The sequence below is a fragment of the Jatropha curcas genome, chromosome 5 (genome assembly GCF_041381405.1).
Source record: "Jatropha curcas cultivar XTBG-Jc1 chromosome 5, XTBG_Jcur_1.0, whole genome shotgun sequence".
Lineage (NCBI taxonomy): Eukaryota > Viridiplantae > Streptophyta > Magnoliopsida > Malpighiales > Euphorbiaceae > Jatropha > Jatropha curcas.
In genome coordinates, this window is record NC_143155.1 from 25,612,403 (window position 1) to 25,636,939 (window position 24,537).

The 24,537-nt window shown below is 36.4% G+C and overlaps 5 protein-coding genes across 7 annotated transcripts; 1 reads left to right on the forward strand and 4 right to left on the reverse strand.

The window, feature by feature from the left end:
• Positions 1–294: 294 nt before the first annotated feature.
• Positions 295–3,855, forward strand: DBE1 (debranching enzyme 1). Its single transcript, XM_012236900.4, has 2 exons — positions 295–443; positions 981–3,855. The coding sequence occupies exon 2, from the start codon at positions 1,087–1,089 to the stop codon at positions 3,682–3,684; it is 2,598 nt and encodes an 865-aa protein (XP_012092290.1). The 5' UTR covers positions 295–443; positions 981–1,086; the 3' UTR covers positions 3,685–3,855.
• Positions 3,856–4,046: 191 nt separating this feature from the next.
• On the reverse strand, positions 4,047–7,618 carry PAC (pale cress protein (PAC)). The gene is made up of 7 exons (XM_012236901.4): positions 7,339–7,618; positions 7,130–7,236; positions 6,224–6,418; positions 5,524–5,610; positions 5,252–5,302; positions 4,506–4,685; positions 4,047–4,400 (listed from the first exon to the last, which is right to left on the reverse strand). The coding sequence occupies exons 1-7, from the start codon at positions 7,445–7,447 to the stop codon at positions 4,167–4,169; spliced, it is 963 nt and encodes a 320-aa protein (XP_012092291.1). The 5' UTR covers positions 7,448–7,618; the 3' UTR covers positions 4,047–4,166.
• Positions 7,619–7,867: 249 nt separating this feature from the next.
• Positions 7,868–17,117, reverse strand: REF4 (reduced epidermal fluorescence 4). Of its 2 annotated transcripts, none has more exons than XM_012236903.4 (12): positions 16,695–17,117; positions 16,106–16,216; positions 14,798–15,145; positions 14,232–14,551; positions 14,036–14,127; positions 13,203–13,563; positions 12,423–12,633; positions 11,302–11,416; positions 11,031–11,192; positions 10,049–10,709; positions 9,556–9,762; positions 7,868–9,192 (listed from the first exon to the last, which is right to left on the reverse strand). In XM_012236903.4, the coding sequence occupies exons 1-12, from the start codon at positions 16,979–16,981 to the stop codon at positions 8,072–8,074; spliced, it is 3,996 nt and encodes a 1,331-aa protein (XP_012092293.1). In that variant the 5' UTR covers positions 16,982–17,117; the 3' UTR covers positions 7,868–8,071. The 2 variants fall into 2 exon arrangements, with proteins under 2 accessions (XP_012092293.1, XP_012092292.1); XM_012236902.4 differs by having other exon boundaries at positions 12,423–12,636.
• A 1,671-nt stretch (positions 17,118–18,788) lies between these two features.
• LOC105650033 (Exonuclease family protein) lies at positions 18,789–22,442 on the reverse strand. 2 transcript variants are annotated; one of them, XM_012236905.4, is made up of 7 exons: positions 22,119–22,442; positions 21,762–21,913; positions 21,551–21,684; positions 21,161–21,387; positions 20,850–21,056; positions 19,862–19,942; positions 18,789–19,346 (listed from the first exon to the last, which is right to left on the reverse strand). In XM_012236905.4, exons 1-7 carry the CDS (start codon positions 22,139–22,141, stop codon positions 19,100–19,102), a joined length of 1,071 nt encoding a protein of 356 aa, XP_012092295.1. In that variant the 5' UTR covers positions 22,142–22,442; the 3' UTR covers positions 18,789–19,099. The 2 variants fall into 2 exon arrangements, with proteins under 2 accessions (XP_012092295.1, XP_012092294.1); XM_012236904.4 differs by having other exon boundaries at positions 22,180–22,440.
• Positions 22,443–23,116: 674 nt separating this feature from the next.
• Positions 23,117–24,037, reverse strand: LOC149496464 (uncharacterized). The gene is made up of 3 exons (XM_089721347.1): positions 23,987–24,037; positions 23,827–23,905; positions 23,117–23,736 (listed from the first exon to the last, which is right to left on the reverse strand). Exons 1-3 carry the CDS (start codon positions 24,035–24,037, stop codon positions 23,117–23,119), a joined length of 750 nt encoding a protein of 249 aa, XP_089577473.1.
• Between the last annotated feature and the right edge of the window lie 500 nt (positions 24,038–24,537).

The window sequence follows — 24,537 nt, forward strand, 5'->3', positions numbered from 1 at the left end:
ATTAAACGACTAGTCGTTAAATTATACCTTGGTCACACTAAATCGTTTCTTCAAGTTTAGAATCTTTTCTTATTAACGTCTGGGAATCAAATTTAATAATTTGATCCATTTTAAGGATTTTTTAAATTAACGGACAAAATATTAAGATTCGTCAATAAAGAATTTGATTTGTAAATTTAGTCAAATTTGAGTGCCTAATAATTAAATTGAAATTGCTGAACCAGACGATAAAAGTATCAAACTGAGAAAACGTCGCCGTTTAAGAATAAGCGTGCGTTTTGCGGTGCTTAAAAGCGCTATAAAATCCAGAAACGAACAAGTTCCAGCTTATTTTCTTAGCTTGATAATGATAGTTGATATTTTCATCTCCACTCTCACTCTCCCCACTCTCACTCTCTCTCTCTCTCTCTCTCTTCATCCCTGTTCATCGCTAATTCATTAATGTAAGTTCAGTTTTTTTAATGGAGTTTGCTTCTAGGTTTTTTTTCTCTGATGCTTTGATTCATTTTATTTGTGTTTCTTTCTTATTTTGGATAATACAATGCTCATCATTAACTTCTTGCATTCTGCTTGGCTCTTCCTTATCACCCCCTCTTGAAAATTTGATTATCAGGTTTCTTTTATTTTTCTAATATGGTTCTAACCTTAATGTTATAAATTCAATAATTAGGTGATTTATTCAGATGGATGTTTGTGGATATATATATAAATTTGAATTTTGAAAAATTTCCTGTGTGTTTATTATTATTATTATTATTATTATTTTTTTGAATGGAGTTTATTAATTCATTTGATAGTTACTCGATACAAGTAAAATTCCGAGTTTATTTAGTTAGTCTTTTTTTAAATATATATATATATATTGGAATAGATTCAAAATGGGTGAAATTTGTCTCAAAGAAAAAAAAAAGGGGTGAAGTTTACCGTTTTTATATTTCTGATCTTTGTTTAATGGAGTCAATCTCTGTAATTTCAATCAGGATGTCATTTTTGTAGAAGACTTCATGCTCCTTCTTGCTTGCAAGGATTTTTGTTGAGCTTGCTTGCTGCTTTTAGTTATCTGTCTTTACGGAGGAGAGACCAAAGATGACAACTCTTCCTCCATCACTTATGATAAGGCCATGCTGCTATAACTTTGTAGTTGTGGAGTCATCTAAATTGATAGGCACTGCACATTACATCTCTTCCAACAGAGTCGCACGGGGCTTTGGGAGAATGGATGTAGATAAAAGGCACTTGGCTGGAGAAATCGCAAAAAATGTCGGAAAAACTCCACCCTGGACTCTTCATTCAAGAGCATTTGCTGCGGCGCGGGTTCCTATTCAGCAAACTGAACGGATGTTTTCTACAAGCACTGAAGTTGATGAGTGGAAAAAGGTATCAACTTATCTATTTAGGTCACAAATTGGTGGTCATGTGAAAGTTTTTGTCAGAAAGAAAAATGGCAAACATGCTGTTTATATTGAGGTTTCATCTCTGGATATCAGTACTAGAGACTACAAACTGACGCTCATTTGGGGGATATATAGATCTGATTCGGCATGTTTCATGCCATTGGATTCTCAACACTTAGACCCGGATGCCAGGACCATGGATACCCCATTTGTACAGAATTCTTTTGGTAGATTTGCACTTGAACTGGAGTTTGAGGCAAAACAAACTCCCATCTATCTCTCATTTCTGCTCAAATCTATGTTCAATAGTGATTCAAGTAGCTTAGAAATCAGGAATCACAGGCAGACAAATTTTTGTGTGCCAATTGGTTTTAGTTCAGGTTATCCAAATCCACTAGGTCTTTCCTTTTCAAATGATGGTTCCATGAATTTTGCATTTTTTTCAAGAAATGCTGAAGGTGTGGTTTTATGCTTGTACGATGACTCTACAACAGACAAACCTGCTTTAGAGCTTGATCTAGATCCATATGTTAATCGATCCGGTGATGTATGGCACGCTTCATTGGAAAGTGCATGGACTTTTACAAGTTATGGCTATCGATGCAAGGGAACAGGTAAAGTTGATGTGGAGCGTGTTCTTTTGGATCCTTATGCTAGAATCATTGTTAACTGTACAGCAGATGATGGATCTGGTTTGTCTACAAAGTATCTTGGGCGGTTATGTGAGGTACCTGCTTTTGAGTGGGGAGATGATGTTCGTCCAAACTTGGCCATGGAGAAACTAGTTGTCTATCGGTTGAATGTGAAGCATTTCACTGAAAGCAAGTCTAGTAAGCTATATAGTGATATTGATGGGACCTTTGCAGGTTTGACAGAGAAGTTGAACCATTTTAAAAATCTTGGTGTAAATGCAGTCTTATTAGAGCCAATATTTCCATTTGATGAGGGAAAAGGGCCATATTTTCCATGTCATTTTTTTTCACCATCGAATCTATATGGGCCTTCTGGTGGCTCGATATCTGCCATTACATCAATGAAGGAGATGGTGAAGGAATTGCATGCTAATGGGGTAGAGGTTTTACTGGAAGTTGTTTTCACTCATACTGCTGAAGCTGGAGCACTGCAAGGAATTGACGACTTCTCCTATTATTATGCAAATAGAGTTGTAGATTTAGAGTCAAGAAATGCCTTGAACTGTAATTATCCTATTGTTCAACGGATGATTTTAGATAGTCTTCGGCACTGGGTGACTGAGTTCCATATTGATGGTTTCTGTTTCATGAATGCCTCATTTCTACTGAGAGGGTTTCATGGTGAAATTTTATCGCGCCCTCCCTTGGTTGAAGCAATAGCCTTTGATCCTTTACTTTCAAATACCAAAATTATTGCAGATTGCTGGGACCCTGAAGACATGACACCAGAGGAAATTTGCCTACCTCATTGGAAAAGATGGGCAGAGATAAATACAAAATTTCGTTCTGATGTAAGAAACTTTTTGAGAGGTGAAAGTCTTCTTAGTGACCTTGCAACACGGCTTTGTGGAAGTGGAGACATCTTTTCAAGTGGACGAGGCCCGGCTTTTTCTTTCAATTTTATTGCCAGGAATTCTGGACTTCCTCTAGTAGACTTGGTCAGCTTTAGCAGTGATGAACTAGCCTCAGAGTTATGTTGGAATTGTGGGGAAGAAGGACCTACAAACAAAATTCCTGTCCTTGAAAGACGACTTAAACAAATCCGTAATTATTTATTTATTCTATACGTTTCATTGGGTGTTCCTGTTCTTAACATGGGAGATGAGTGTGGTCAATCTTCTGGCGGTTCCATTTCATATGGTGATAGGAAACCTTTTGATTGGAATTCACTGTCAACAGGTTTTGGTATTCAGATGACACAGTTCATCTCATTTTTGAGTTCATTGAGAACACGGTGGAGTGATGTTCTTCAAAAAAGGAACTTCTTGAAGGAAGAAAATATTGATTGGTATGGAACTGACCAATCTCCACCGAGATGGGAAGATCCGTCCTGCAAATTCTTGGCAATGACGTTGAGGACCAAGTCTTCTGGTAATCTATTCATGGCCTTTAATGCTGCTGACCAGTCAGAGAGTGTTATTCTACCCCAGCTTCCTGAAGGAATGACATGGCTTCGTTTGGTTGATACTGCTCTTCCATTCCCAGGTTTCTTTTCAAATGATGGTGAACCAGTTGTTGAGCAGATGGCAGAGTTAATTGTTTATGGAATGAAATCTCACAGCTGCATATTGTTTGAAGCCAGAAGCACTGGTAGTTAGTGTCTTCCCTCTTGCTCAGTTTCTGTTAGTGCCAACTTTGTAATTATATGATTCGAGCTTTTGTAGAATAATGCCACTAAGAAATTTCAAGTACTATTCTCTTTCCAAAGGAATTGATGCTTTTGCAATTATTGTATATTTACTATGAGTCCGTTTTCACAAGATGACAAATCCATATGTTTCAATTTTTCTTTGTTTTCTCATTTTCTTTCGCTGGTTTTCACTTTTCAGTGTTGTTAATTGAAGCAAAAAAATACAAATGACGTGTGCATGAGCAGCTTGCACATAACAGGGACGGTTGTCATGTGGTTTACAATCGAGGGAAAAGATTCCCTTGTTAATGGGAGTAATAAGAAGCAAACTTGGCAAATGGAGTTAGGCTCAAAATACTATAGTAAAATATACAGCTTCAATCAAGAAAGAATTTTCTATGAATAAAGCAAAGCTCTATTCTAACAATAAAGGGAGGACCAAGTACATGGTTACCATTTTAAATTAATAGCTAGGTCTAGCAGAGCTTCTACTTTCCTAATTGTTCGTTGCTTCTCTTGTTGCTTCAGCTTGCTTGCAACAGATTCAGGATCAAACCCTTCTATATTCTGTTCTTCACTTGGCTCATGCCGAACTTCCTGGAGCAAAGCATCAACCTCCCTTACAAAATCTACCCTCAAAAGAACATCATCTGCTTCTAGTGGTGGTTGCAATGGCCCTTGATGCTGATTGAAAAAAGAAATTTGGCCATTTTAATGATTTAATATGTTTGAAACATAGAAACTATGTGCAATGTTAAATTAAGGGGCGATATGCCTAGCATAACATACCTTATCAATGTCAAACCCTGCCGGAACAAGAATGCTGAATGGATCTTCACGCGGAAAGGTATCAATCATGCATTTTTTGCATTCTTTCAGCCATCCTTCATCGTCAAAACCATCATGCATATTCAAAAGATCGTTCAGCAATCTCATGGCAGGAGTAGCCTCTCGTTTCAAAATCTCCATCTGAAATGCAAGTACAACATGGAATCAATCTTTCCTCCTTAAAAATGAATGATAAAACTATTTCAAACACTCCAGTGCATGATAAAACTGTTTAAAACACTGCAACAGCTGCCATTTTAATGAATTAAACACACTATATTGTGCAGTAGGCACCACTAGCAGATAAAAGACAGAAAAAAACACATGCAAAACAAACCTGAATTAAATCCCCAGGGCAGTTATTTATTTATACTGCCTTCCCCCTGCTTTTCTATAAACAAGCTGTTTCTCATATGACTCTTGACTTGTGGCCCCAAAGGAGCAACCTTACTATTGTACTATGGCCCACTCTCAAGAGAGTATTAGCATATAAACAATGCAATCTAACTCCACTAGACAAGAACATATAAAACCAAACATCAAGTCCATAAGAACACTGGACTGGCAGCTTCACAGGGCAGCTCAATCATGAAAATAAAGTTTCTTATGAAGTTCTTTAGACATGTAGACAAGTAAAACAAATTAGCAAATTTCACAATGAAATTGATTCGTGCCAGAAGGTGCTTGTAATCTGAACTGGAGGATACCTCAACCCTTCTGTATAAAAGATCAAGGCTTCTAACAGCATCCTTTTCATCCTGGAAAAAATTGACCAATGCGTCAGTACGCAAGAAAGCACTCATGAAAATGCACATATATTTAATACCAGCATGATCTGGGCCTCAAATTTGACATAAATCAGGTTATCATTCACTAACACTCATGAGATCTCATTCTTTACATAAGTTATATCTCCAAACAACAATTTTTTATGATGGCAATTCCTAGAGAGATAATAAGCATGATATAATTCACTAACATCACGTCGAGCAAGATCAAGGCGGTTCCATATGACCATTAGAACAAGTTCATTTAGTTCTCCTTTCTCTGCAGCTTCCTCAATTTTCTGCACAAAATCAAGTTCAAAACAGATAAGAACATTCATCATTCATCAGGTTTAATTTTCACTCAAATCATCATGCTGAGAAAAGTTCCTGAGGATGAAAACAGAAAAATAAATTGTCGCAATGCCAAGAACATAAAAAGATCCTCCACAAGGATGACAAAGAAAGCATGAACCACTTTGGAGGATCATTTTTCAAAAAAGGATTCCTATCCGCTGCTACAAGAACCAAGTCAAAACTATAGCCTGTTGCCAGAATATGCAGTCAAAGAACATTAAGGATGCTCATGGAAAACCTGTAGAACCACAGCTTAAGTAATAAGGTGAAAACCTTAACAAATTCTTCCTTGTTACCTTAACATAGATTTATACTTTTCTCTCAGTTCTGTAATCCAAACTGTTTCTAAATGTCCATGCCAAGCTAGAAGAAGTTCTAACTACTAAGTTACCTATTGGTCCATTTTGTTCAAGTTGTCTGAATACAATGCACATTACATGCAGGGGCATTAATAATTTAAATTTATCACATTCTCATAATTTTAAAGCCTAAAGTTTTTCAATTGAAAAATAATTGCAGCTGATTCACATCAGTTCTTCATTTGTGATTGCTGATTACCTCTTCCACTTCTTCTTCTGCTCTTATAAAGCTTGAAACCAATTTTCTTGCTTTCTTAACATCTTCTTCTGGATATCCCTTCAACCGTAAACCAATTTCACGATACTCTTCAATCTTTCTTTCTTCTTCTTCATCTTCGATTTGGCGGCGGCGTTGTAACTCCTTAGACTTTTTCCTTTGTTCGGCTTGCCATTCCTAGCCAGTATATTGTAAAAGGCAACTTTTAAATGATATAAGAAAGTAACTATATCTTCAGAAATATGCAGCACATGCACAAATAGTGTCTTAATATCCATTTAAAGACAAATAGTTTGATTACCTATTCAAGCAAGATATTCATAATTCAAAGAATTCTTTTTAAAGGATGAGAGAAGAGAATTGATATTATGTGATTAAACAAACCAAATGGATTCCAAATTACAACAAACTTGTTTATACATTAATAGCCACTGCAGTATTGCAATGAAATGCCCTGAGTTTTACACAAATGATTGAGACTAAACTCTCATCCTTAACTCCTCATTTTGTTAACCCGAGACTAAACGCACAAGTTCCAAGTTAACGCTATAACCCGGAAAAGGGCAAAGTTCCATAGTCAGAACATTTTTCCAGACCACTTTCAAGACATACAAATATCTAGATTTATAACTTATAATTGAATCTTAGGCTATGAAGCTTAAAATACATGAAAAGTAATTATAACATAAAATTAAATTTCTTCTCAATAAATTTCTTCTCATTGGCACAGAATTTATAGCAATACGATACAATATTTGGAAGATAAAAAGGACAAGTCAAGAATAGACCCATGAAAAGGAATTAGCAAATCGCGATATCTGATTCAGAAAAATAAACAAAACCAAGCACAAAACTTTATCAATTAAAAGGAGAGAAATCCATACGTACATCGTCATAATACTCCTTTGGCATTCCTTCAAGAAGTGGCTCATCATAATACTCCTTTGGCAATCCTTCAAGAATTGGCTCTTCTTTGGCTTGGCTCCTCCTCAAAACTGGGCCAAAATCAAAAGTGCTTTCCAGTTTAGTTGAAGTAGGAGCAAATAATATCACGTAAACACGGTTTAACGGTTAAAAGCGAGTGTGTAGGGACTAACCTGCACCGGCTGGCCTCCCGGACTTAAAGTGAAAGGCGCGCACTTGAGGAAGAGAGGAAGGCGATGGTAGAGGGATTGACCATGTCAACCTGAACACATTTGCTTCCATTTCTTTATCATCAGGAGGAGAAAAGAAAAACAAAAGAAAAAAAGTCTTTCCAGTCGCTTTTTATTTTATTCGCGCTTCATTCCCTCCTCTATGTATTTTCGACTTGGAAGGCTAGAGCGCAAAATCTACAGACCCAATAGTCACCGATTGAAGTTGAGCGGCACTGTGACAGGATTGAGATTAAGACTATAAAATAGTAATTACCTTTTTTTATAATCGAAAGTTATTCTCACGTTTTTTTTTTTATTATCTAATTGTATTTCGCAAATTATTACTAAAATGTAAAAATAGTAATATGTAAAAATGTATAAGCCTCGTGGATGCAGATCACAAGCGTAAAAATGTTTTATTTTAGGTCAAGACATCTTTGGTTTTGTATCAATCTTAATCTACAAATACAATCATTAGGGTCAAGAAAACGAAACAAAAGCAAAATTTACTACATATGAAATGTGTCTATAGAAAACAAATCCTATTATCTTATACAAAACTATATGATATTTCAATTTACATGTGGTATGATTTAACAGAAAATTATAAATAAATAGAGTTGATATATTCTAGGTATCAAACCTACTACTTCTAGGTATCAAACCTACTACTAGCTATATCTGCAGAGAAGGATTATGACCCAGTTTCAATAATAAGTTCAGCAGCTGCACCCATTGTACCAACTCCACCAAGTCCTAGCAAGTCTAGAGCAAGTTGTTCCTCATTCCATTGCCTCAATCCCTTACTCAGTCTCTTCAATAAATCGACATTGACCTCAGTTAACCATTTTGGCGTGCAAGCCACCATCAAGCTCAAAACTCCTGTTGCGAATGCTCGTGTAGTGGCCCAATCACTACCGAGCGATATTTTCCCATCTAGTGCACTTGCAATAAATTTTAAGTGGCAACTAAGAACCATCGGCCGGCGTTTTGATGCTGGTGATTCTGAGTCTATACCCCACGCAAATGTCCCACTAAGCACCACTAAGTATGCAAGCGCATAACCTCTAAGCATGGCTACTAGACCTCCAGATTCTGCATCTTCTTGCTCTAATGAATGGCCTGATATAAACCAAGAGGGTAAAGTTTCTTTCACTAAAGATTGAACCAAACTCGATCCACCTGATATCCAAACTAAAGAAGCTCCAAGAGAAGCTGCAAGCTTGACACGCATCATCGCTGCAGTAAGAGAAACTTGTCCGTACCTCATGCCATACTTGGTCTTCCTCAATTTCTCCACGGTCTCTCTAGGCAGCCCACTATTTGCAATCTCTTTAACAGAATGCATTAGAATAGATACAATTTTTTCTGTCAAGAACACAAAATCTCTGAGAGAACGATGCACTCTCACGTAAAGGAATCCAGGTGCAACAGGAGAGATACCACCAACAAAGTGAGAACCAAAGCCATGGCCCAGAAGGGCACCAACACCTCCATTACTAGAAATGTGAGGGGCAGAAAAACCTAGAGTGGCTGTGAAGCAACTCTTCAGTAGCTGAACAACAGCATCACCCTTATGGTGGAAGACAGTACTAGAGGCAGAAAACACAAGGAAGTCACTCCAACGCTTTACCTTCTGGGCCCATAAAGCAGCTATAATGGGCATGCATGGCCAGGGGCAACTAGAAGCAAGGGCATTCAAGGCCGGGCCAATCAGGACAAGTTGTCGTTCAGACACTTTATCAAGTCTGTAAGTGATTGTAAGGCTTACTAGGGCAGCTAGAGGCAAAGGAAGAGTAGCTGGAGAGTTCCCCCCTGCAAGAAGAAACAACTTTAGAGCCCTTGCATTATTTATTTGTTTTTTTTTTTTCAGTTTGGTGTTTGGAAATGTATCTTTTGTGATTTTTTCCTCAATCTAAATCAGGCATGAGCTTTTTTTGTGCAAAACTTTAAAGCATATTCACATATTGCTTCCAACTGCATGGCATGAATTGGATATACATGTCTAACATATGGATGGAAATCAGAATCTAAAACTTAAGAATATGATTATAGATCTCCGAAATGTATAAACCACATCTAAAGGAGCTTGAAAGACGGTTCATCAATTAATAAAGAAAGTTCCCTCAACCAAACTTTAAAAAAGAAAAACAATAATCCATCTGAACATTTAATTACCTACAGGAAGGCTTGGGACATCGACACCAGTGGCAGAAAGTATTTTCTTTATCTGTTGTTCAACAGTGGATAAATTGGCAGCAGGGCTAGGCCAATCAGTTCCATTCATATAAGCTGGCTTCCATATGCCCCGTGTAACTTCAGCTGAAAGGTAGCTGACTATAGTAGCCAAAGATGCAGGTAGAAAATCGGCAAGATCCTTGAGTCCTGCGTTGCAAGGGATAGGACAAAATAGATTAGAAAAATGCATATAACAATTAAAACATTCAGCACTGGTGCCTACAGTACATTTTTTTTTTCTTAGAACTCAACAGTATTCTTTTCTCCAAAGCTCCTTGTTATACTTCAAATTTTCTATCAATTCATAGGTTTATGCCCCGAATATGTCCTTTCTTTTTTTTTTTTTTTTTTTTTTTTGAGAAATTTAAATTGTTTTCGTCCATTAAAGATTGAACTTGATGTAAGAATACTTTCTTAAGCCATTTCTACAAACCTGTAGCTAGTTCACGGGGGGATAATTTTCCATGGGCACATGCTGTCAGGGCTGCATCAAGTGCAAAAGGAGTTGCTTCTAGGATATCCCAAGCAGGAACTTGAAGTCTAACATAAGCTTCCTCTGCTCCAGAGCCTGATGAACTACTACCAGATGTCGTAGAAGTCAAAGACTGAACACCACCTCTATTTATCCTTTTGAACATCATATTGAGGAGTGCATCAACAAGCTGGTGAACAGGGGTACCATTTACAAGACCAGAAAATGTGGAAGCGATGCATTCAAGATGCTGCCGATACCAAAGTTGCAATTTTGGAAAAGAATCCATGAATATGGGTTCTAGAGATATATTTAAAATTTTTGAAAATCTCCTACTTTTGATGAAATCCCTAGGTGAACTTCCAAAGGATGCTAATTGGGAGTTCCGTACCACCAAAAGGTACTCAGGACCTAATTTGGAGGCCACTGGTGTTTTATCTCCTGTCACATTCTCAAGAGGCGGATGATGAAATCTCCACAATCTCACCAGAAGTGAGAATGCATTGGAGAACACGGCATGACAAGTTATTTCTTCCCCTGATGGGAGAGTCCATGAGACCTTGGGAACACTTGAACCAAAGACCTCACAGATGGGAATCAATGCACCAGCAAGTAGTGGAACCTGACAATAAATGTAAAAAATCATTAGCTAATGATAATAAGTCCTAAATATTTTTTTTCATTCATTTTCACAGCTTGATATCCATTATTTAACATCTACAAGCCCTTTACATAAATTTTCTCATGTTCTTGAATACAAGCATCACTGCATTCTTCATTGGCACACAAAAGACAACAATTTCAAAAAGAGGGTAACTCTATGAATGAATCAATTTTTATCAGATTTCTCTTATGAGCTTGGTTTATTATTGTCCTTCCCTTTTCTTAAACACACACTCAAACCAGTCAGTAAAAGAACACATTGTTAAATATTCAAACTTACCAAACCATGCAAGGATAAAATTTGCACACAGTCCACAGATGATAGTCCAACAAGAAGAATATTCAAAAGTGGAGCATAATCAATCAAGTGGCTGTCATTCCCAGAGTAATCAGCAGGAAAAGGTGGTGATAGCAATTTTATAATGAAAAGAATGGTATGTTCCTGCAAGTAACAGACAGATACCATATAAAATAACAATGATATCGAGTGGGGGGCCGGGCGAAGAAAATAAGACAGATACTCAGAAGCTACATGACGTCCAAACCATTACCTGTATATTCCAACCACGAGAAAGAGATGCTCCGCAAAGAATGGTAGCAGCAGATAGCTTCTCATCATTAGAGCCATTGAGTGCAATCTCATATACTTTCTCGATCTCTGGTAAACTTCCATCAAATCCATGAGCTTAAATTCAGTTGCCATACCACTTGGTAAATTTACAAAAAAGAGCATCTGATATACCTGGCTTCAGGAAAAAGAATGGTGTAACTGAAGACCAGGTCATAGTTAGGAAATTAGGGAGTAGTTTCACTAATTACACATCTATTGCCTTTATGTGTTATATTACAGTCTGAATATGAATCTTTTCTTTTGTATATGTTATTTAATAATGATATTATGGCAAACGGGAAATGATTTCAACTGCAAATCCATTCATTTGAAATTTTTGACTATTAGGCATAGTATATAAACTATAAAGGCCAGACTCAACTTCACAAACAACCAACAGCAGCGTCCCAGCATAAACTAAATTGAGAAAGAAAACAAATTCACATCCTGAACCAGACCTCACAGCACTAGGCCACAAAATAAACACAAAATGGCCTACAATTTTAAAAGCTATAGTGCAATATCAGGGTACACTAATGATTCTCTAATAATTCTAAGGACATTTTTGCAGACCCATTTACATAATTGGGCGATACTCCTATGGAAACAACTGATAATTATCCTCTATTGTCCTTCCACCAAATATGACTCAATTTCTAAATTACCCTATTAGGGTCCCAAGTTTGGATCTAGTTATGAGTATTTGATAGAATTTAACGATAGAATTAGGGCTCAATAAGAGAGAACCCTGGAATCACTTAGAGCTTGTTGAGAGAACCCTGTAATCTCTGAGTTTTAGAAACTCAAACCCATGTTTAAAATTTTTCTTACCTCTTTCACTGATCCACAATCTTTTAAACAACTGCATTCAAAGCTAAGCAACTAGTGAACCACAACAAAGAACTTGCTTATCGTGTCATATTGGCACTGACAGTCTGCTATCTTGTTTGATCGGACAATAAAAATTACCATCCATCTTTTAACTGGGGGGTGGAGCTGGGGGACATGGTGGGACGCATAATAGTTGTAGTTAGTTAATAAAACATACAACTGGCAGCTCACCTGGAAGCTGGGGTTGCCACCAAAGTGTTTATCATCGAGGGAGTTAGAGGTGACCCCTTCATCAATGCCGACCAGCCAGGCATTTGGCCAAGAACACCACGTGGTATTTGGTTGGAGTGTGCATTCACATACCCTGGCCAAACATATGCTGATGTATCTAACAGAAATCTAGCAATACAAGCCTCAACAATCAGGTGCCTCATGTTTCCAGCTGCTAAATAACAAAGAAAAGAGGATCAACAAGCATCATGGGCAAACAACAAATTATTACAAAGTTATAACAGGAGAAGTCATCAAAAGAGCTGTAAACATGCGACAATAGTTAGGGAAGACAATAAATTATGCAAGTGTGATCAGGAGAAGGAAAAATTAACTCATTTCACACTCCTGGACCCTCATAAAGTCAGAAGCAAAGGGACACCAAAAGGATGTTGAAAGAAGTGGTACTTTGGTAGGTGGAGATGGAGAGAGAGAAGAAAGGCTTCTCACCAGTCTTGTCAAATCAAGGCAAGACCACCCGGCAATATAAACATAATAAAATAATCAAAATGATCTTTTTCTGAGAAGAGAAAGACAATCCTACATAAATTTTAATGAAGTCGACATATATGGTCGGATTTCTTGAGAAAGTAAAATGGCTTTCTGCACCAAAATTTTTTGGTAGGCAGAAGGTAACACTGGAAATGTACAGTAACATTATCAGACCTTTCTTGCTTCTTTAACAGCGTAAAACCTCCAATTAAATAGAAATTTCAATGGGTGATGACTATAATCACTTACAACAGCTCATAGGCATGTCATTCATGCTCATACTTTCGTAATAGCTATTGCCACTGGTGACACCTGAGATAAACAGCATAGCTTTAGCAGCAGCTTGATTAGCTACTAAACTGACAGACTGAGGAGGCGTCAACAAGCTATCATAATCGCCTAGCAACTGTAATGCTGTAATGAGTCCCTCGCGACATTTTCCAAGACCTTGCTTTTCTTTCATTTGGTCAGTAGGGTTGGATTCAGTTTCCATAATGAGTTCACCTTCCTCTTCCTCAATGATATTAGCTACTGCAAGTGTTGTAGTACACAATAACATGCACAAACAGGTGTCGAGGCGAGGTACAGGACCCTCACTGGGTTCCCTTTCCTAAAAGGCCACAAATGGACAAACACTTAGAAAAAAGGAACAAAAATATGAAAGTCAGTCTGGAATGGTGTGTGTGTAACACACATACACATGTGCATAAAATTCCAGAACAACATTGAAAATTGTGCAACCTTTAAAATCTTATTGCATATTTTTTTCTTATGTAACTGGATCATTTAATTGAGAACTAAATCAAACATAATCCATACAGAGAGTTTGAAATGCATCATGACACTACACTGCATATCTTCCTTACCTTCAACCAATACACAATTAGTTTGTAAAAAGAACTTATAGCAAGCAACTTGCAAGTCAAACGCAAAATATCTTACTTTATAAAAAAGAAAAACAAGAAAATGCTTTTAAAAGCATTGTAATAGATAATTTTTTTAAAGAATATCCTTCCAACCATGATTTTATGTGATGCCCCAAAGAGGATTAATCTCTTTAACAAGTTGGCACAAGTCCCTACCCGTTGAACAAGCCGTAGAGATGCCATCCACAGACCTAAGAAAGTATCATGCCATGTGGTACCATTGACTGCTTGCAGAGCCTTGACTAAACCTGCAATATTAAGTCTGGATTAATAATATTGCCAGAAGATGAACTGCCTATCAGCTTCAACTAAGGCTATATTCAAGCATCAAAACGCAAGTATTGACATGTACCAGTAAGATTTTCTACAGCACTGATTGCTGCCACTTGTGATCCGTCCATAGCATCTTCTAGAAACAGATCAATTGGAAGCCAAAGCGCAGACCAACTAGCCCCATGGCATTGACCAGCAGAAGATATCAGAGATCTGGAAGACATGACAGCATGAAAATCTTGCTGTGATATTCTTTTGGTATCCCCAGACAAAAGCTGCCGTGTATCAGATGTCAACTGCAGAAGTATCTCTGCAGTTATATGTTTTGAGTTCCTCAAGGCTGCCGAATGTGCTGCAAGCAGTCGCACTCTCTGAATAAAGCCGCGCCAGTGTGAGGACCTAAGAATGATAAGAGAATCCTGCATTAATTACATTTTGTTGAAATATGTTTCTCCAATTTCTACTACAGGCTTATTCTCATGGTTCAGTAAATTGCAAAAATACACCCATGAGGCATTTTTCAGGTTGAAGATAAAAAGTTAATAAAAGCTCTTTTTTTCACTCTTATCTCCAATCAGAGGAAAAGTCAAACCCCAAAGTTACAATAAAAATAAAATAAAATAAAGTCCCAAATATAATTCTTACATGTTTTTACGTGCCAAGTAGAGAATCCTTGAAGTTACTTTGTTTTGCAGAAACTCTCCAATTAGTTCAATAGCCATTGTGGTATTTGCACTTTTCAGCCCCTCATTATGCTCATTTCTTTTCTCACCAAAGCTTTCATGACCATCTATGTCCATATCTTGCAGACTGGTCAACCATCTAGATTTCTTTTCTGAGGTAAGATCCAGTAACCCTTCATCATCCAATGATGCATCAAGTAACTGCCAGACCATTGAAAAGACAAACTCAACCAGAATAAGCCCAGGTTTACACACTTGAAGGCCAAATATATGGGAAAGATGGAGAGCGTCATCAGTCAATTTCATAATCCTGTAATTGCACCAAAGAAATGTTGATATTTTTGGAAGTCATAAGAAGAGAACTAAATTGCAGAAACAAGCATTAAACGATTAACAAATTACAAATTAAAATGGTTTTCCAGTGTTCATATCTTTATCATGCAACTAACTAGCCAATGCAAACTTAGAAAATGGCACAAATTATTTCTGTTTCTGCAGATGCAAAGTCCTAAACAAGAAGAAGTCGAAGATATTACTGCTGCCACCATATTGGTACCAAAACTAACACGTAAGAGCCCAAAAAGTAGATTCACTTCAAAGTCGATTTCAGAATGAATTTGTGGTTGGCTGTTCGCCTTTAGACCTTTATACAGTAAGTGAACAGATAAGCCACCCATTTGACCATAACAGCCTGACCAATTATACATTAAAAGAGTTGGTTCTAGCTTCTAATTACTTTTGTAAGGCACTATATGGTTTATACTTTATACAGCCAATGGAACTACTTGAGAGAGCCATCAACTTTTACAGGAGTGAAAAGATGCCTTAAACAAGCATCACTCATAGCACAGTAGAGCCTAAGCTAAACATACTTTTGATGGATAATAATCTTTGTCAAATGATCATGTTCAGCTACAGACTTTAAGAGTCATTATTTCCAATATTTGCACAAAGTTTGGCAGAAACAAATCATCAACAATGTGCAGAACTAATCACGAAGAAGTTCCACAAAAGGGCCCCTTTGAATGGCAGTTTAATTCTCAGGTTAAGCAACCTAAATCCAAATTCTTATTCTTAATATTCCCCATTTCTCTTTCTAGCTTCATTTATGATGTATGAGTAAATATGGGTCCATTGCGTGTTCTACACAATTAGTGGTGACCAGCAATACATTGTGACCAAACCTGATGATATACTAGTTGAAATTCAATGGGAAAACGATGCCAATTATGAAAATCTTCTGCTGTGAAATAAAATAACTAAAGCTTACTTTGCATAGTTTGGTCCGTTGATTTGAGATGAAAACGAAAAAGCATGCCTTTTCACGAGTTCCAAATATAGCCTGTATGCAGCTGGGTGAAGCTTTCGATTTGGGATCACCCTGTAGCACAAAAAAAAAAAAAAAAAAAAAAATCAAAGAAGGAATGGGCTGGAGAAACACAAACAAGAATAAAGAAAAAACTATGCTTTTAAGTGATGCATATAGGTCAAAATAAAGGAACGCCATTCAGCTGAACATAAGAAGGACAAAAATTACATGAAAAAAGCAACAGAAGAAAGCACTCAATTATAGCATAATATACCAAGTAAAGGACTAAAGAAAACATACTCGCTGTTTTACACATATCCGTAGACTACGAGCACATTCACAATCGTATAGCCAATAATAAAAAATATAAAATGATAACTAAGCGACCTTTTTTTTTCTTATGTAGATAATTCATACAGCATTCAATTGTTAAAAACGAGCAAATTTCTAACAACAACAGCTAAATACGTAGAAATACTTTTTAAAAAGCCAAAATAGCAGTAGAAGAAAAAAAAAAGAGCGCACTTCGGCCAAAAAGTGAGTAACGTACCTGGTAGAGAGAAGAGCGAGGACAAGAGTAGGAGGAGCGATCTTGAGAGCCAATGACTTCTCGAGGAACTTCCACATGATCGGCACGTGATTCTCGAAACAGGTGTGAGAGACGAGCAGATGTGCCAACTCGGTCGACGGCAAAGTAACTCCAGCGGAGTTGAGTCTGGAGCTGAGCTGAATGGCCCAGAGGAGCGGGTCGCTGTTTTTGTCCTGAGCGGACTTGGTGAGTTCGAGGACCCAGTCCCATAGACTTTGCTGACTCGGCTGCTGCAGCGAAACCGCCATCCTTTTTGTTTACTTACTTATTTTGCTTCTGGATTAGGGCAACAGCATACAATTTCATGGAGAGAGAAGCGAACGGAAGAAGAAGAAGAAGAAGAAGAAAAGCGAAGACAAAAGAAAATTTAAGTACTATGTGTTTATACTTAATTGCGAAGTGATTACGTTGCTTTCCCACTGTTAGCGTGTTGACCGTTGAAAGCAAAGTCAAGCTTAAGAGGTGGGATAGGGGCATCACCGTAAAATTCAAGTATTTTGACCAATTGAAACACACAGAATATTATTCCCTGTCAATTATGGAGCATTAAATCATTAAACGCACAAATTTAAGATTAACGATGGGTTAACAAATCATCCATTGTCTCATAATCATAATTACCATATGTGACAAAGCCATTTTCTTGTCCGTTCCAAGTGTTTTTAATTTTCTTCTGAAAATGAATTCTAGGTTTTAACAACAGTTGATCAGTCCTATGAACCTTTATGATTCGCTGCCAGATAGGCGGAGCTCCCTTAGGGTAGAGATGGCCATATTACGGTTCCGGGAACCGGAACCGTCGGTTCGAGCCGGTCCGGAACCGTAACCGGAACCGGTGAGAACCGGAACCGGGCCGAACCGGAACCGGAACCGGAAAATTCCAGTTCGGTTCCGGTTCCAAATTTTCTGGAACCGGAACCGGCGGTTCCAGAGAACCGGTCGGAACCGGACTGGAACCGCCGGTTCTCCGGCCGGTTAGAACCGCCGGTTCGAACCGGTTCGAACCGGCGGTTCTAGCCAAACTGTCAGGTTTTTTTTTTTTTTTAAATTTTGTTGTGAAATTTGTTTAAGTTTTTAAAAGAATAAATTTAATTGAAGTATTTTTTTAATTTTTTAGGTGTATCTTTTAATTTTTTATGTTCAAATATTTTTTTTTTTTAAACCGGTCTTCAAAATTTAAAATTATGTTCAAACTTTTTTAAACAAAAAATAAATTCAGTTGAAAATTTTTTTTAAAAAAAATAATTATGTTCAAGTCTTTAAAAAAAATAAATTTAATTGAAGTATTTTTTAATTTTTTAGGTGTATTTTTTAATTTTTTATGTTCAAATAATTTTTTTTTTAAACCGGTCTTCAAAATTTAAAATTTAAAATTATGCGATTCGCCGAAAAACCGATCGGAACCGTCGGTTTTATAACCGGATCGGAACCGGAACCTGAACCGGAACCGGACGGTTCCAAACTGGAACCGGAACCGGACCTTTTCGGTTCGGTTCCAGTTCCAATTTTTCCGGAACCGTAACCGCCGGTTCCGGAACCGGAACCGCCGGTTCCGGAACCGGAACCGCCGGTTCTGGAACCGTGGCCAAGCCTACCTTAGGGACTAAGTGGCCTTTGGCCCCCAAAAAAACATTTTTTTTTTAATTTTCTTATGAAAAATGATTTTAATCCTTAAAATATTGAAAAATTTTATTTAACTTCCTAAAAGTTTTAAAAACTTTTCATTTAGCCCTTCTAAAATAATTATCCTAGCTTCACTTGTACCAGATATTATTATTGCTTCTGATTCTTATACAGACCCAAGGGCCAAGGCCATGGTCCCCCTAAATCCTCATGGTATAAATATACTTTGAAATGTATAAAATTAATAATAAGATATAATTTTTGTTATTTTTTTATCTATAAAATAATATTATAAATCATATATATTATTAGAATGTGATATCAGCATTAATTAGTTTCCTTAATTTCCTTGATTTTGCAACTATTAAGGATTTGATATAAACTAAATTTCTGTTATATTTAATTTATTTCTTTAATTTTGCAAGAAATTAATTATTGTAAATATATCAATATTTTGCTTAGATAGAATTTTAATTTCCATACGCCGTTTAATATTCAATATAATACATGATTCTGGGAGCTCTTGCAACCTGCCAAAATAGGTCATATACCATCATAATTGCGCTTAGAAAGCAGCAAACAGGACCTGACCAAGAAATCTAAAACATAAACACAACCATTTACATCATTTACTTGGAAAGATGCAGGTCAGTCAGGAGAATACAGCTGGTTTTTTTTTTTTTTTTTTTTTTTTTTTTTTTTTTTGACACTGATGTTTTTCTACATAGTAAGCATGTTGCACATTAAGCCGGATTGCTGGCTTTCAAGTCCAGGCACCAACATCTGTAATTTGATCTGGAGATCTCATATAGCTCATCTGGTGTCTTTTTCTCAAGTTCCCTAAGTTTCCAAAAGTCGAAACCACCCCAGGTACTTTGCAATTCTGATCCTTCCACCATCTGATGATCTTGGTCGCGCATTCTCTTGTACAATCTCACCACAGATACGCAATCTTCATATGGATCATGTACCCCGGTCTGAATAGTATACCTGTGAAGCAAAATGTTTATGATCACAAAACCAATAATGTGATTTATATAGATTGCATGACCAAGGTCCCTGAGATATAGATACAGGGGAAAGGAAGAGTATGATCTTTGTCAGACTCTCAGAAAATTACAATTGTTAGTTGCCAAAAAAATAAAAATAAAAATACGAAAGAGATAAAGTAATGTAGTGCTCTATGTGAAGAGTAGGATATGATGTTTCTCAAATTCTGCCAACAGTTATTTGCAAACAGAGAACGACATATAAGCGGCACGTAGTCTATTCTAGGAATATTGTTTCCAGTCTTTCTGCTTTGAATTGAGAACGATTTGCCCATCTCCTTAAGAAATCCTGGGACTAAAAATTTAGTATTTTAGAATCAGAGTGCATAAGACAATGTTTAAATTCATTCTTTCAAGAATTTTAATTGGAAAAAGCAAAAGATATATGTTTGCACTTAGGTAGCAGAGAAGAATTAAAAATAGGGAGTGATAAACCAAAAAAGAAGAGTAACTTACCCTAGATATGTTTGCGTGAGGTATTTCAAAGAATGGCTAACCAGATTAGTCTTCATCAATGGACGATATGTAGCTGTATCCCTGCATAATTATAATTCAATCTACTGCAGGAAAAAAATGAGCATAATACTTCAAACCGTATAGCTTTACTTCTTAGAAATAGAGTTTTTTTATGTCAAATCAAAAGTAAATAGTGTTTTTTTTTGTCATTCAACCTACTATGTCCATGCGTAACAGATCCACATCTGGGAAGAAAAGCGAAATGAAACTTACCCTTAAGATACAGCTACTTATTTCAAATATCAGCATCTCCAGGATTAATGTCTAACTCTATCATCAAACTTCTAAAAAAGCTGCTTACTTTATTTCCTTTATTGATTTACTAATTTTACCCATCATAATATAGGTGAATGGCACTCATTCGTAGTTTGTCATTCAATAAAGAAGTTGTCTCAAAGTGGTCGCTTAAAACAGGTTTGTCAATAAATAAAATTTTTCTGGTAATTTTAAAGATAGCCAGCCACCAATGGGTTTTGGAACGCGCTTAACCTTTCCACAAAAAAGACAGCAAAGAGGGACAGAAATAACCACCTCTATGACAATCTGATCACACATATGATCAGGATGTGAAAGGAAATGTCTCAGAACGAGATTAGACATTTATGATACTACAGAAAAGTCACTGCAAAACATATCCCATCTAGAATGCCAATATAATGCCCGATACATAAGAAAAAGATATGCACATCCAATTGTATGAGGAAATATGATTACGTTCCAGTTATAATAAAATGGACAACAATATTACTTAAGCCTCAAACAATGCCAGAGACATTAATCTTAGAATTCCTTCCAGGGCTCCGGCCAAAATTGGACAAAGGTGATTAATGCCACTAGAAAAGGATCACAAATTTCTTTAATATTATGATACAATATTAAACAAATTAGCTTCAACCGCCAAGTTGACCTATTAAAAATTTTAACGTACCTCAATAAATGATCAGGATAGAACATTTTCAAGCAATCCAAATCATGGTCCAAAGAATGGCCCACAAGTAGCCTTGCTTTTCCACCATCCAACCTTACTTTACCAACAGATTCTCCATTGTACAAAATTTCCAAAATGTTATTTCTCACTTCCTGAAGTGACATAGCATCTCTTAGATGTTCTTCAGTTAAACCAGTCACTTCATATCTGAAACATATGTACGGTTGTGAATGAGAATAAGGCCCGTCCCTAAAGATATTTTTCATTCTCTTGTTATTCATTAAAGAAATAGAAGAGGAGATTAGAGGTACCTATAATTAGTGACAGGAATTTGAGGTTGAACATACGTCTGAAAAATTATATTTTCATCTTCATCAACAAGGCACACCCTACCACAAAGGTTAAGTGTTCCATCACTTCCTCCACCAACCATTTCACAGTCAATAGCAACAGCTTCAACACCTTTTCCAGCATAAGTTTCTTTGGCTGGTACTGAAATATAAACTTGTGATTCTTTGAAAGGTGGTACCTTCGTTACCTGCAACAAAAAAACCGAGGGTTCCAGATCCCAATGACTATGAATAAGTGAGGGCAATAACTTCCATTTATCATTCACTTGATTCGCAAAATAAACCAGAAGTTCAATAAGATTTGTTTCTTAATTTTGGCACCAATGCTTCAAATTTGAAAAATCAACTTACAAGAGAACCAGGTGCAGACAAGCAGCACATTTCCCTATGCTTGCTGAGAGAATTGGAGCTATCAAAAACTTTCAAGCAAAGATCACAACCTCGGTCAGAGAAAATCCTCGAACAATTTGCTTTTGCGAGCGGACCTAAATGATAAGAGTAAGAGCCATTATAGACAACCAATTAGCAAACACAACAGGATGAACTACAAATACTATCATACCAGTGAGATGTATTCTCAGAGATTCAAAAGATTTGCAATGCTTCTGGCACACTGCACATCTTGGCTGATGAACTGAATGGTAAGAGCTCTTCATGTGCTCAACAAGATGTTCCTTTTTCTTGTATTGCTTGTAGCATGCAGAGCATTTGTGCCTGCAAATAGATGCAAGATTTTCAGATATCCATTTAATCCAACAGAACCAATGTCCAATCATGATACTATGACGGTATAACCTACACTTGGAGTCGGTCAATCATATATTGTTCATGACTTAACGTAACCAGAAAATAACAAAATGGGCAGCAGATAAAACTTCACGTAAGATGTAGAGAAACTAGACAAACACAAAGCATATACCAAATTCCTTTCCTTTCCAACATTTTCCCCGGTAAACAAAGCAATTGAGAGAGAGAGTAACCTCGTTGTTAGGGTTTTTGTTGGCGAGTGAGAATCTGAATCCATATATTCAGCTGAAATTGGCAGGAGATATTTCGTATAGGTATTTATATTCGCAGGAAGTCGAAAGAAGAATTGGAGGTGAGAATATTTAAACAAATGTGGTACTCTCCATCTCCAAAACCAAGTAGAGAGGGAAAAACCACCGGCGATCAAAAGGTGGGAAAGTTTACAGAGGGAAGGAAAGCGGGATAAATCAGTAAATTACTTTTGGCATCCAAGCGCCGTGTTTTAAGTTTGACGTCGTTTTGTGACGGATATAATGGGATTTGTCGGGTGGAGCCATGCTGATGTCGTCTAAGAATAAACAACTATGTCGTACATAAACGAACAAATCACATACAAACAAGAAATGAATCTATTGTTCGTGGAAGGTGGAACAAAGATACCAGTCGTTTGACTTGTCACCTAAAATAATTGACTTGTCGTGTAATACTAGGAAGCAAACACTCGAGGACTGGTTTAAGAATTTTTTTAGTAGTGTAATTAAGTTAAAATCTACATAATTAAAAAATTTAATTAACATCAACATTTAAAGGTTAAATTAATATTTTCTTTTTTATTGTCAATTTCTATGCACTATAAATATTTGAAATTTTAAAATTGCATAATCATTATGATTAAAAGTTGAATAAATTGTGCCTAGGTTACATTTTTTAAAATTAAATGTTTGAATAACCATGTACATATGTATAGATAGTTCTAACTATAAAAATAATAAAAAAATGATATCGAAGTATAGTCTAATAGTAAATGCACATACATCCTGACAACATATTTGTCTCTAATATTAAAAAAATAAACTGAAATTGAATAATATTATATAATTTCCAAGTAAGATAACACATGACATCATTCTTCGGAAACCTTGAAAAAATAAAATACTGAAAATAGACAGTTCACCAATAAGTATAGTTGTCCTCATATCTAGTGTAGTGGATCATGGGATTAAACTGCGGTGAAGGAGGCGGCGGCTCTGACCCCAAATAACCGCACAGAGGTAGTGGTTGCGTCGCCATTCCTCCATACACCATCGGCCTATAAGGCGGTGGTGGTTGTTGTGTTCCATATGGCCCATAGACTCCATATCCAGGAGGTCTGCCCATTCTTGAAATGAATGGCCTAATATTACCAGCAGAACTCGCTCCTTTATGCCTGAATGCTGGACTACTTACACTCTCAACCTTACCCTGCGATCTTTCCTCACCTTTTCCCTTGCAAAACGAACTGAAAAACCAGCAAGATTTCTTGGGTTTCCGGTTGCTAACAGGTTTCTTCAAAACAAGATCGGGGTGTTGCCAACTGATATTACTGCCATTTTTGGATGCATTAGAATTAGAATCACCAAAATGGGAAGAACAATCTTGGTGTTTTTCCATTTTTCCAGACTCCTTAACAGGGGACCAAAGTTCTGCTTTTCTTCCCCATTTTGCAAATTGTTTTATTAGTATTTGAGGGTCTATAGTACCTGAAACACCTATTAACCCATGATCTTTGTCCATGGTGACAGCAACCACACCTAGAAATAGCAAAAACAAAAAAGAAAATGTTAAGAAATTTTTTTATGAATTAAAAGAAAGAAGAGAGGGAGAAGAAAGAAAATAAAAACCATATAATTTCTCTATCTTCTTCTTTGCCTTCCTTGGACATGCTAGGCAACATTTGAGATTCACTTTCAAATGAAAATTCTGCAAATAATACAATTTAAAAATATAAAAACAAGAGTAAAGAATAAACTAATTAACACATAATTGAATCAAGAGAGTTACCGGAGCCGGCACACTGGGATTTTCAGAAGAAAGTTGAGTTCTATCTTCCATTGATACAAATTGTAGTATGGATAAATCAAGGGATAGAGGGTGTTCTTATAGAAATAAACAGTGTTTTGTTTTGGTAATTGTCTAATTGAGTAATTGTTTCATTTTCAAAATAAAAAAATGGAGTAATCGTTTGATTAATTAAGAAAAGATTTGACTTCCATGAACAATGCATGTATGTCACAATATTAACATTGAGTTTCCAAATATAAAAAGGTAAATGAATCTTTCATTGATTTTCAAGAGTGAGAAAAAAAAAAGTTAATAAATAAGGAAAATGAAGCAAGTTCACAATCAACAATGAAAAAAATAAAAAACGTTCACAATCAACAATTACTACTTTGACCTTCCACTCCTATTTTCCATATATTCTACAAAATATACTATAAATATAGGGACAAAATAGTAATTACACCTAAAAAATGCAAGTGCGAAATCACATTACACGTTAAATATAAAGTTATCTATTTTTGAAAATAAAGAGATAAAATAATTAAATAAAA

Excerpts from the sequence above, each read along its gene's own strand:
- DBE1 (XM_012236900.4), top strand. The coding sequence starts at position 1,087 with ATGACAACTCTTCCTCCATCACTTATGATAAGGCCATGCTGCTATAAC.
- PAC (XM_012236901.4), bottom strand. The coding sequence starts at position 7,447 with ATGGAAGCAAATGTGTTCAGGTTGACATGGTCAATCCCTCTACCATCG. Across the intron at positions 5,611-6,223 it reads CAGAAGAAGAAGTGGAAGAG|AAAATTGAGGAAGCTGCAGA; the intron begins GTAATCAGCAAT and ends GATTTTGTGCAG. Across the intron at positions 4,686-5,251 it reads TTTTATACAGAAGGGTTGAG|ATGGAGATTTTGAAACGAGA; the intron begins GTATCCTCCAGT and ends CTTGCATTTCAG.
- REF4 (XM_012236902.4), bottom strand. The coding sequence starts at position 16,981 with ATGGCGGTTTCGCTGCAGCAGCCGAGTCAGCAAAGTCTATGGGACTGG. Across the intron at positions 11,193-11,301 it reads CTCGTGGTTGGAATATACAG|GAACATACCATTCTTTTCAT; the intron begins GTAATGGTTTGG and ends TGTTACTTGCAG. Across the intron at positions 9,193-9,555 it reads TGTCCCAAGCCTTCCTGTAG|GGGGGAACTCTCCAGCTACT; the intron begins GTAATTAAATGT and ends TTCTTCTTGCAG.
- LOC105650033 (XM_012236904.4), bottom strand. The coding sequence starts at position 22,223 with ATGGATTCAGATTCTCACTCGCCAACAAAAACCCTAACAACGAG. Across the intron at positions 21,685-21,761 it reads TCTGAGAATACATCTCACTG|GTCCGCTCGCAAAAGCAAAT; the intron begins GTATGATAGTAT and ends CTTATCATTTAG. Across the intron at positions 21,057-21,160 it reads ATTCCTGTCACTAATTATAG|ATATGAAGTGACTGGTTTAA; the intron begins GTACCTCTAATC and ends CATATGTTTCAG.
- LOC149496464 (XM_089721347.1), bottom strand. The coding sequence starts at position 24,037 with ATGGAAGATAGAACTCAACTTTCTTCTGAAAATCCCAGTGTGCCGGCT. Across the intron at positions 23,906-23,986 it reads ATCCCAGTGTGCCGGCTCCG|AATTTTCATTTGAAAGTGAA; the intron begins GTAACTCTCTTG and ends TATTATTTGCAG. Across the intron at positions 23,737-23,826 it reads GAAGATAGAGAAATTATATG|GTGTGGTTGCTGTCACCATG; the intron begins GTTTTTATTTTC and ends TGCTATTTCTAG.